This window comes from Lampris incognitus, chromosome 5 (genome assembly GCF_029633865.1).
Source record: "Lampris incognitus isolate fLamInc1 chromosome 5, fLamInc1.hap2, whole genome shotgun sequence".
NCBI lineage: Eukaryota > Metazoa > Chordata > Actinopteri > Lampriformes > Lampridae > Lampris > Lampris incognitus.
In genome coordinates, this window is record NC_079215.1 from 57,349,095 (window position 1) to 57,361,185 (window position 12,091).

General features: G+C 42.7%; 1 protein-coding gene across 1 annotated transcript in view; it reads left to right on the top strand.

Annotated features, from left to right (window-relative positions):
• Window positions 1-12,091, top strand: part of sorcs3a (sortilin related VPS10 domain containing receptor 3a) — a 397,304-nt gene that overhangs the window by 312,985 nt on the left and 72,228 nt on the right. Inside the window, exons 12-16 of the mRNA XM_056280569.1 lie at window positions 1,131-1,207; window positions 1,355-1,446; window positions 2,703-2,810; window positions 5,884-6,001; window positions 6,114-6,247. Of these exons, the coding sequence (XP_056136544.1) occupies window positions 1,131-1,207; window positions 1,355-1,446; window positions 2,703-2,810; window positions 5,884-6,001; window positions 6,114-6,247 (529 nt within the window). The remainder of the gene's footprint in view (window positions 1-1,130; window positions 1,208-1,354; window positions 1,447-2,702; window positions 2,811-5,883; window positions 6,002-6,113; window positions 6,248-12,091) is intronic.

The window sequence follows — 12,091 nt, forward strand, 5'->3', positions numbered from 1 at the left end:
TTCATAATTTCCTCACACCATTATAATTCTGTTATCCTCTTTCAGTGTTGTATTGTGTAAATTGTGCACACACAACATCCATTGTACGTTGTCCGTCTTGGGAGAGAGATCCCTCCTCTGTTGCTCTCCCTGGGGTTTCTTCCTATTTTTTCTCCCTGTTAAAGGGTTTTTTTTAGGGAGTTGTTCCTTATCCGATGCGAGGGTCTACTGACAGTGTTGCTGTAAAGCCCCTTGATGCAAATTTGTAATTTGTGATATTGGGCTATACAAATAAAATTGACTTGACACATCCTTCTCTCTCTCTCTCTCTGTACAGCATGTTGATCTGTTACCTGGAGTCAGTTACCTAATCAGATATGCCCTCCATGCCTTGTCAATACAATCAGCCTCACTAAGCAAACCATAAAGTAGCATCTCTGGATATGCAACACACATTTTCTCACCCTTGGGAATCTGTTGTGAGTCAGTTTTTGTTGATTAATTTCAAAATCTTACAACTATTTTGAGGTCACAGTGTTACAAAACTCTGTGTGTGTGTGTGTGTGTGTGTGCATGCTTGTCTGTCGAGCTTCCCACTTTGTCTGATGTGAAAGAATGTTGAATTTAAGTTATGCAGCTCTACTGCCGTGTTTGTACTCTTTTGTCAGAGTGTGTGTGTGTGTACATATTATTGCCAGGGCCTTAGCTCGACGTTGTGACTCACATGCCTGCTGCACTTTCACAGACATTAGCCGGCGTAGGGATTATCTCACTAACATATCAAACACCATTCTCATCCTATTTACAGAGCTGCAGCCAAGGTAGCGGAAGAGATCAGGAGCAACGGGTGCCCTTGTTGAGTAAAAGTACAGGAAAACTACTGCGCCGTAACACTGAGCAACTACAGAAGCAGTAGATGCCCTTACCCCATATGTTGGCTAAATAATATTCTCTTCCATAGACTTTAACTTGAGGTCCCTTTGTGTTTTTTCCATGCTTGGAGGTTCTAGGAAGTAAGCCAGGGAACAAAATCCATCCTGGAGTCGTTGAGACTGGCTGTGCATGTAACGTGCATATATGCCCCCTCGTGTGACGTTTCCAAACGACTTACTACTTCTCATGAAATGTACTTTTGGTGCTTTCACTTACAGGCAATATCGGCGCGGAATTGTCCTACAACAACGTCGGCATGTTCATATCGTCTGACGCCGGCAATAGCTGGAGACAGGTGAGCTGAGGGTGACTCTCCTGAGGTGCCATGTGTTGTTATGCAATCTAATTCCTCACTTGCAGCATTTAGAGGCCAAAAATGAACCATTAGGCACTCTATCATGAGCGGTGTAGGAGAGAGATTCGTTTTTATTTTTGTGTCCAGATTTTTGAAGAGGAGCACAACGTGTGGTTCCTGGACAAAGGAGGGGCCCTCATCGCAGTGAAACAGCCCTCTGCGCCAACCAGACACTTGTGGTAGGTCTCCATTCCAAACACGCTTCCCCTTGAGTTACATCAATTCCCTCCCTGTCCCACCATGCACTGCTTTTCCTGGAAGGTTTTTATTTTTTTCTAATTCCAGGCTTTGTTTTACGATAATGATCATAAAGATGACATGTGAAACCTATTTAATGATACCATTTCACCGCAATTCCACTGATAGGCTCAGAAAATGTAAACTTAGATACGTTTTTACCCCACTTATCGTTAACAGCGAGCTGCCCCGACCCCCATCCTGGTGTTGTCATTAACACATCGCCCTTCCCTTACCGGCCCGGGCGCCGGCGCTTTGCCTCAGTGCAGACTAATCCAAGTGAGACCAAGATGTGTTGTCTCCAATCGCTTTTTGCAACAATTCTGAAATTAGTTTCAGAGCCAATGAAATGTGGCCTGCTGCATTTTTGTCTCCCAACCAATTTAAGTGCTATGGTGGAGGAACCGATAAAATGATAGATGGGCAGAAATAAGTCCTCTATTGCGCTTGGCTGCAGCAATGGTGCATCTTTCTCAGCCAGTGCAATGGTAAGTGTTGCCCTAGCCTGAATCCCCATAATGGATGCATGTCAAATGTTTTTGTTTTGCCTCCTGTCGGCGCTTTTAGCTAAACGAGGACGTTGGGGAGTTTTTGACACAACAAGGGGCATTTTATCTTTCTCTCAAGCGCAGACATCAGTGCTGTATTCGGGCGTGCCATACTCAGGTATTTCTTCTTTTCAGCACCGGTGTTGATAAGCTATCAGAATCAATAGAGTCTCGGCTACGGTGATGAAAGCCGTCGACTTTCATTTTCACTGCCTTCATTCCTACTCTGCAGTTTTGTAGCTGAATATGAAATGCTCCTTTTTTTGTGAGCCCTTTATTTCTCATCACCACTCTGCTGGAGATTATGCCCTGACCTGTGAAGCTGCTCTTTTCATATTTGATACCAAACATGTCCTTTTTTCATGCATTCTAAATGTGGTAACTACGCAGGTTTTTTTTTCCCTCATTCTTGCTTTGATAGTCAGACAGACTCTCTCTTTTATATCCCTTTTATGTCCCCCCTTGATACTTACCCTGGGCTGATAGGTAATTGCACAGACACTCGGAGACTCGTCTATTGAGACAGGCCAGTCACTCTCATCTGAACCTCACTTCTTCCCATGGCCTTGGCTCTAATAGAGAGCGTCTGTTTCCCTGCCCTGTCTGTGTCTAGGTTTGTGATGGGAATTCTTTCTGACACACTCACACAGGGTCAGTTTTGATGAGGGGAGGCAGTGGACCCAACACAGCTTCTCTCTGGTGCCTCTGTTTGTGGACGGCACCTTGGTGGAGGCTGGGGCCGAAAACCAGATCATGACGTAAGTGTTGGCATCCTAACAGGCTGAGATGGCCAGCTGGTTTTTCATGCCCTGTTTTTGTGTTTCTTTTTTTTTTTTTGGAGAGGATTGTCAATCGAGTGAAACGATAATAATGACTTATACTAATTTATTAATTCTTCCTCTTTAGTCCTTAATTGGGATTTATTTTTTTTATCAAAAGATAAATGTCTTGAAGGGTGAGGGAACTTTAGGGAAAGTGTTGATTTTTTGGTGAATGTGTTTTGAGTCTATTCAGACTAATGAAAATTAATGAGAGACAAGGGCCCGGTCAAAATTGCTGTTAGTAGTATTTTTTCTCTGGCTGAATATTTTTTGTGACAGAAAAATTGGAATAGTGCAGTGTAAGATGATAATCAAGAGCTTGAAATTTGATTTCATAAAAGGCAGCGGCAAACAGGAAAAGTCTTCAGCCTTTATTTAAAGGAACTGACAGTTGTAGCCTGCAGTTTTATTGGAGTTTGTTTCAGATATGTGGTGCACAGAAAACTGAAGGCTGTCTCTCCGTATTTCGTTTTGAATTTAAGAACAAAAAGCAGACCTGTCCTAGATGATCTGAGAGGTCTGGATGCTTCATAACATAGCAAAAGACCAGAAACGTATTTTGGCCCTGAGCCATTCAGTGCTTTATAAACCAAAAGCAGTATTTTAAAATCAATTCTTTGACGGACAGGAAGCCAGTGTAAAGACCTCAGAACTGGAGTGATGGAATCCACTCCTTTGGTCTTAGTAAGGACTCGAGCAGAGTGATAAATGCATGGACAAGTTTTTTTTTTCAAATCCTGCTGAGACATCAATCCTTTAAATCTTCGTATATTCTTCAGGTAATTGTAGTCTGACTTTGTGATTCTCTTAATGTGACTATTTAAATGCAGGTCTAAGTCCACGACCACACCAAGATTTCTAGCTTGGTTTGTGGTTTTTAACATTACCAACTGTAGCTGAACGCTGACTTTTCATCATTCTTCCTTGGCTGCTAAGACAATTTCTTTAGTGTTATCTTTGTTTAATTGAAGAAAATTCTGAGACATCCAATCATTTTGTTCAATGCACTTACTCAGTATGAAATTATAGTCGCCTGGTGATATGGCTATGTATATCTGCCTGTCATCTGTATAATTATGGTAACATATTTTGTTGTTTTCCATAATCTGAACTAGTGGGGGCATATAGATGTTAAACAGAAGAGGCCCAAGAATAGAGCCTTAGGGAACTCCCCAGATCATTTTTGTCCGCTCAGATTTGTATTTACCTATAGACACAAAGTAGTCCTTGTCCTTTAAGCAGGATTTAAACCAGTTTAGTGCTGTGCTAGCAAGTCCCATCCATTTTTCCAGCCAGTCTATTAGTATGTTGTGGTCGACTGTGTCAAGTATAGCACTTCATCTTTAAATACCTGAGGTCAACTATCCAAAGTAATGAGGAGTGCAGAAGAGAGTGCAGGCAGGGTGGAGTGGGTGGAGAAGAGTGTCAGGGGTGATTTGTGACAGAAGGGTACCAGTAAGAGTTAAAGGGAAGGTTTACAAGATGGTTGTGAGACCAGCTATGTTATATGGTTTGGAGACAGTGGCACTGACAAAAAGACAGGAGGCAAAGCTGGAGGTCGTATAGTTGAAGATGCTAAGATTTTCATTGGGAGTGATGAAGAAGGACAAGGTTAGGAACGAGTATATTAAAGGGACAGCTCAGGTTGGACGGTTTTGAGACAAAGCAAGAGAGGCAAGATTGAGATGGCTTGGACATGTGTGGAGGAGAGATGCTGGGTATATTGGGAGAAGGAGGCTAAATATGGAGCTGCCAGGGAAGAGGAAAAGTGGAAGGCCAAAGAGGAGGTTTATGGACGTGGTGAGGGAGGACATGCAGGTGGCTGGTTTGACAGAGGAAGATGCAGAGGACAGGAAGAGATAGAAACAGATGATCCACTGTGGCGACCCCTAATGGGAGAAGCCAAAAGTAGTGGTAGTAGCAGTAATATATTTGATTTGGCAAGGGTTTTATGCCGGATGGGGTTCCTGATGCAACCCTTGCCATTTACCTGGGCCTGGGACCGACACTAAGAATGCACTGGCTTGTGCATCCCCAGTAGCTGGGTTGTCACATGCAGCACTGAAATCCAATAATAACAGGACTGAGATTCTTCCACTGTCTGTGTTTCAGTGATGTCATTAAAGACCTTAACAAGAGTGCTGTGGTGCGATTGAAATGTTGACTGAAAGATATCAAAATGGTTGTTTAGTGCCAAGAAGTTTTTCAGCTGCTGGAAAACGGCTTTTTCAATGATCTTACTCAGAAACGGGAGGTTTGATGTGGGCCTTTACTGTTTCATTAGTGAAGTTACAATGTTGCAATGTTAAAATTTAATTTAGCAGACACTTTTATCCAAAGAGACATACATCTGAGAGTAGAGTGAGTCTGAAGTGTCTGGAATATTCTTTCTTTAAAGAGTTGCTTGATGACTGCAGTTTTCAGGGCCTGTGGGAAGAAACCTGAGAGAAGAGATGTGTTAAAAATGTTGTAGATCTAAGGCCATGCAATCAGAAACATTTTTGAAAAAGCCTCTGGGCAAGAACATCAAGGCAGCAGGAGGAGGATTTCAGATGTTGTATAATGTCCTCCAAGATTTTATGGTTGGCGGGGCCAAACTGTGTCATGCAATGTGAATTGATTTTAGGTGGACACGGGGACAACACATGCCCTGTACCTAGTATGGAGGCACTGACTGCCTGTACAATTTTCTGAATTTTGTCATTGAAGAGGCAAATTCATTGCAGGCTCCTTGTAGATTGAAATTCAGAGGCTACTGCCACTGCAAGTTTTAGAAGTTTACAATAGTAATAGTATACACCATCAATAGTAGTAAGTGATTCATTGGCTATAATTATTATTTAGAAGTCTATGATGTTGGTAATACACAAATTTATCTGCTAATTCTTGACCCTCTGGTAAATTACCCTGGATAAAAGTGTCTGTTAAATAAGAAAAGTGAAGTATTAATATAAATCTTTTATTGTGTTTTTAAATATAGGCTAATAATCATACTACATCTCCACTGTAGCTTTTTTGGACATTTTAGCCACCGTTCTGAATGGCAGCTAATCAAGGTAGACTACAAGTCTATCTTCAGCAGGAAATGCACCGAGGAAGACTATCAAACTTGGCACTTGCACAATCAGGTATGCCTGACCACGCCCTCTCCAACTCACTTTTTGGGGTTCTTGCCAGGCAGATATTAGTACCCTGGATTAGTACCTTTTGAGTTCTTCATGAAACTTCCTGTGCCCACAGGGTGAGCCGTGTGTGATGGGACAAAAGCAGATCTACATGAAACGAAGGCCTGGAAACTATTGTATGCTGGGAAAAGACTACTCCAGGATCCTCTCAGCTGAGTCTTGTATCTGCCGAGCCCATGACTTTGAATGGTAAGAGGACTGTCGTCTTTGATATGGTATATGATATGATGTGATATCATATCATATATCATATGATACAATATGATATGAAATGATACAATGTGGTATGGTATGATATATGATATGATATGATGATATACTATGATATATGTGATATGATATATGATATGATGTGATATGATGATATGATATGATATCATATATGATATATGATATATGATATGATATGATACAATGTGGCATGATATGATATATGATATGATATGATGATGTGATATGATATCATATATGATATATCATATGATACAATATGATATGATACAATGTGGTATGATATGATATATCATATGATATGATGTGATATGATATGATATATGATATGATGTGATTTGATGATATGCTACGATATGATATATGATATGATGTGATATGATGATATGATATCATATCATATATGATATATGATGTGATATATGATATGATATGATATGACATGACATGATATGATATGATGTAATATATGATCAACAGGATGGTGGCTTATAGTTGGCATTATTCCTCACGATAAGAGGGCACTACGATTGTCTAGCTGAGTGTCCAGGGCGTCTCCCTCCTTTTCACTCAGTGAGATAGCCTCCTTGTCCCCCGTGTTCCTGAATTGGATTAAAATGGCATAGAGGACGAGTTATATTTTATGAATGATAAATCAACTACTACTTTCGGCTGCTGCCATTCTGCTAAATATCCCTAAATAAAGATAAAGAAGGACAAAAAAATGGGACGAAATGTTCGCTTTGTACACTTACATTGTGTTGAAATGCATTTATATAACAAAATGTATCTACCCATTTGTGGACCCATCTGATATGCCTCTTAATAACCTCATCACTCCATTTAAAGTCCAGTTAAAACACCCCTGTAAAGTCATCCAGGGGAGACATGTGCACACTTTACTGTGTAAAATCATTTTGTTGGAAAAAAAATCCCTTCATTTAGTGTTAATATCCCGCTATCTTTATCTCTTAAACCTAACAGCTCAAGTTCAGTACAGGCAAATACAGTTTAAAAGGACTAGCAAATAGTATTTATTTTCAGGTAAACTGTTACACTACGACCATGTCATGTTCATTTTCAAACAGCACTTTTCTAGAATTATTTCAATACTAAAGTCACCAAGCGGATGCAGACTAAATTGGATAAAAAATAATATCAATGAATATATATATATATTTTAGTTAAATATAGTAAAACCATGTTTTTGATCACTGAATTAAGACAATTTTAGAGAAAATGCGTAAAAATGGCAGTCTGATTTGTTGTTTTTGGTGGTAAACTCTGAAAGGTGAAACGCTATAGGAGCACCGAGTCATTCAGTTTTAATAGTAGTCGAAGTTATAATCATGTACAATTCCTTCTCTAAACTATCACCAGTTTTCTACCATTGTAAAGGGACTGTGTTGCATATGCTGCGCTATTCATATGTCTTATTAGCGTGGTGTATATCGGTGTGAGCTTTTCATTAATCAGATAAGCTTGTTTTATGGAATTTGTTCATGATGTCTGTGTCGGCTCGCATTGTTTTTAATGCTGGCAAAAATATGAGGGTGTAAACAGTTTCAATTTGTATGCAAATTCTGGATATGTGGTTTTTTTTTTTATCTTGTTATTGCAGGGAACAGAAAAACCATGTTGGAACATAGAGTTGTTATGCAAATAGCTTTCAAGGAACGTCCAAATATGAGATTTAATTGCTTCTCATTGAACTTGGCAAAGGTTTCTTTATTTCAAGGTATCACCTATGCCAGACAACCCCCCCACCCCACCCCACACACACACACACCCCACACACACACACACACTACATGTACCCTGGCTCAGAAGCTAAGCAGGTGTGGGCTTGGCTATTACTCGGATGGGAGACCTCCCGGGAAAACCGAGGTGCTGCCGGAAGTGGTGTTGGGGAGCCAGAAGGGGGCAGTCTTCCCTCTGGTCCTAATAAAACAACAAATATCAAATCCCAGTGCCCCAGTGCAGTGACGGGGACACTGTGCTGCCGTCCTTCAGGTGAGACGTTAAACCGAGGTCCTGCCCCACTGTGGTCATTGAGGCTCCCATGGCGCTTATCACAAAGAGTAGGGGGTCCCCCGGGGTCCTGGCTCAGTGATTCCTGCCTCCATGGCATGTGCTGATCAGACAGAACGCCGTGGGCTTCATTGTAAGACGTGTGAAGGCAAGCTGTCTGCTGTGGAAGCTGCGAGAAAACCCAGACGAACAACTTCTTTCTTTAACTACACCAGCGCGTGTGTCGTTTATTGCTTATTTTATTTTTTCACAACCCCGCCCTGAACAAATATGGCGCTCTTAACGTCAGCAAGTCCACTAAACGCTGAACTGCACATGTTGAAAATCCCCACGAGTGAAAGGCTATGCTGAATTATGGGCAGGACGTGTCCACTACACTCAAGACCCGGCGTTTTCGATTTTTACCGATTCTTAAACTGATTTTCACCCGGATTTCATGTTTCCCCGGATCCAAAAGTTGTTCCTGTTCGTGTGAGGTTATGTAACAGTGCCCTCTTGCGGCGAAATTCGGCATGCTGGATGGCTTTGAAAAATAAAAACCGAAAACGCCGAGCCTTGGCTACGCTGCCATATATAGTGATATGTGAGGTTTCCTTACCTGCGACATGTCCCTCGTTTGCCGTTGAATGCCAAGAAGTTTGCAGATATTCCTACCATTCGACAGCTCTCTCAGCTGATTTTGCCAAATGGCACAGTTTCAGCTGGGGAGACCCGGGGACTTGTGAGTGAACGCAGCTGCTGCAGAGTTTGGTTTGAATGCAGGTCTGCAGAGTCATGGCCCGCAATGACCGGACCACTGCTCTACGCAGCGAACCAAGGTCTTGGGAGCTTGAATCCGGCATGGATGTATTTTTTTTCCACTTGTGCCTCCACCCGCTGGCGGCCCTCTGTCTGTTATGCAGGGTGTTTTGCTACTTCTAGAGAAACGGCCTTGGGGACACCGGCCCCTCATAAACTGCACAGCAGTGGAGTGCTGTTAGCTGGTCACCAGCTTAGTTAAAGTAGCCTACTTATTTCCCTGCAGGATTCAAAATGTGCTCAGAAGTCATGAGCACTTAACACTTCTGTCCTTTGCATAGAACTTGCTTGTAAAAGCTAACACTTGGGGGCGGCACGGTGGCGCAGTGGTTAGCGCGGTCGCCTCGCAGCAAAAAGGTCCTGGGTTCGAGCCCCGGGGCAGTCCAACCTTGGGGGTCGTCCCGGGTCATCTTCCATGTGGCGTTTGCATGTTCTGCATGGGTTTGCTCCGGTTTCCTCCCACAGTCCAGAGACATGTAGGTCAGGTGAATCGGCCGTACTAAATTGTCCCTAGGTGTGTGAGTCAGCCTGCCTTTTGGTGGACTGGCGGCCTGTCCAGGGTGTCTCCCCGCCTTCCGCCCAATGGCTGCTGGGATAGGCTCCAGCATCCCCGCGACCCTGAGAGCAGGATAAGCGGTTGGGATAAAGGATGGATTATTATCATTATCATATTTAGCTCTGTACAATGCAATCATAATACATTATAAGCATAGTTATAATTATGTGCAGGTGGGTTTAATGTTTCATAACAATATCCATAACCTGTTATAAAGACTTTTCAGAATGACATAATTTAATGTATCATAATATAATTTCAGGCTAGGATTATAATGTGTTATAATGGCTGTAGGGGGGGGGGTGTATAATGGATATTGTGGATAATGATCCATGCAGCTACATGCCAGCAGGATTCATTAGGACTGCTTTTCACCTGTTTTGTAGATACTGTAAATCGGCTAAAAGCAGCACACGTGCCTGTTTGTTCTGTTAACATTTCATAGTGCAGAGATCCGGTTTTCCTCCCCGAGGACACTTCAGGCACGTAACTGGGAGTCTACGTGGTTGTATTTCTTAAATACAAGACTGGTTTTGGTTTGCTTGTTGTGTATATCTGGATTGTTCCAGGGGTTACATTTGAAAGAAGCAGTAGGAAGGTAGTGTTTTTGACAAATGGCGTTTTTTGTAATGTTAAGTCCAACATCACCTCACAAACAAAACGTTCTTACTACTACTACTACTACTTTCAGCTGCTCCCGTTAGGGGGCGCCACAGGGGGTGATTCTTTCCATTTCTTCCTGTCCTCTGCATCTTCCTCTGTCACACCAGCCACCTGCATGTCTTCCCTCACCACATCCATAAACCTCCTCTTTGGCCTTCCTCTTCTCCTCTTCCCTGGCAGCTCCATATTCAGCATCCTTCTCCCAATATACCCAGCATCTCTCCTCCACACATGTCCAAGCCATCTCAGTCTTGCCTCTCTTGCTTTGTCTCCAAACCGTCCAACCTGAGCAGTCCCTCTAATATACTCGTTCCTAATCCTGTCCTTCTTCATCACTCCCAATGAAAATCTTAGCATCTTCAACTCTGCCACCTCCAGCTCCGCCTCCTGTCTTTTCATCAGTGCCACTGTCTCCAAACCATATAACATAGCTGGTCTCACTACCATTTTGTAAACCTTCCCTTTAACTCTTGCTGATACCCTTCTGTCACAAATCACTCCTGACACTCTTCTCCACCCACTCCACCCTGCCTGCACTCTCTTCTTCACCTCTCTTCTGCACTCCCCATTACTTTGGACAGTTGACCCCAAGTATTTAAACTCATGCGCCTTCATCACCTCCACTCCTTGCATCCTCACCATTCCACTGTCCTCTCTCTCATTCACGCATAGGTATTCCATCTTGCTCCTACTGGCTTTCATTCCTCTTCTCTCCAGTGCATACCTCCACCTCTCCAGGCTCTCCTCCACCTGCACCCTACTCTCACTACAGATCACAATGTCATCTGCGAACATCATCGTCCACAGAGACTCCTGCCTGATCTCATCAGTCAACCTGTCCATCACCATTGCAAACAAGAAAGGGCTCAGAGCCGATCCTTGATGTAATCCCACCTCCACCTTGAACCCATCTGTCATTCCAACCGCACACCTCACCACTGTCACACCGCCCTCATACATATCCTGCACCACTCCTACATACTTCTCTGCAACTCCCGACTTCCTCATACAATACCACACCTCCTCTCTCGGCACCCTGTCATATGCTTTCTTTAAATCTACCAAGACACAATGTGCCTCCTTCTGGCCTTCTCTATACTTCTCAATCAACATTCTCAAAGCAAACATCACATCTGTGGTGCTCTTTCGTGGTATGAAACCATACTGCTGCTCGCTGATCATCACCTCTCCTCTTAACCTAGCTTCTATTACTCTTTCCCATGTCTTCATGCTGTGGCTGATCAACTTTATACCTCTGTAGTTGCTACAGTTCTGCACATCACCCTTGTTCTTGAAAATCTGAAAATTCTTGAAAACAAACAAAAGGTTCTTAATACAAATTATTTGCATTCCTCAAAAAATATTGACTGCCCATGTTTTGCGGTTTCCAGAATGTTTTTAACCACATGTGTGATGCACTGGCAGCTGGCCAGTACAGGACGCTGGGGCGCCGCCCCCTTCAAACATCAAAAGATGAAAATCTTAAAACATGTTAAATATAATTTAGTTGTATAATGCAAATAATTAGGAAATAAAAGTGTTTCCGGTCTGTGAGCGTCTGTCAGCAGCATTGAATATTGGTTCCAAATGGTGTTTGGTTGATTTCTGTCTGAACACATATACTTCCTGGGTGAGGGGCGCCGGCCAAACGATACCTTATGTAAGCCCTCAAACTTGTGGCGAGCAGGTGACCTGAGGCTGCTGTCTGATTGGTTTCTTCAGATTTTCCAGGGGCGCAGTTCGGCACTCCCACT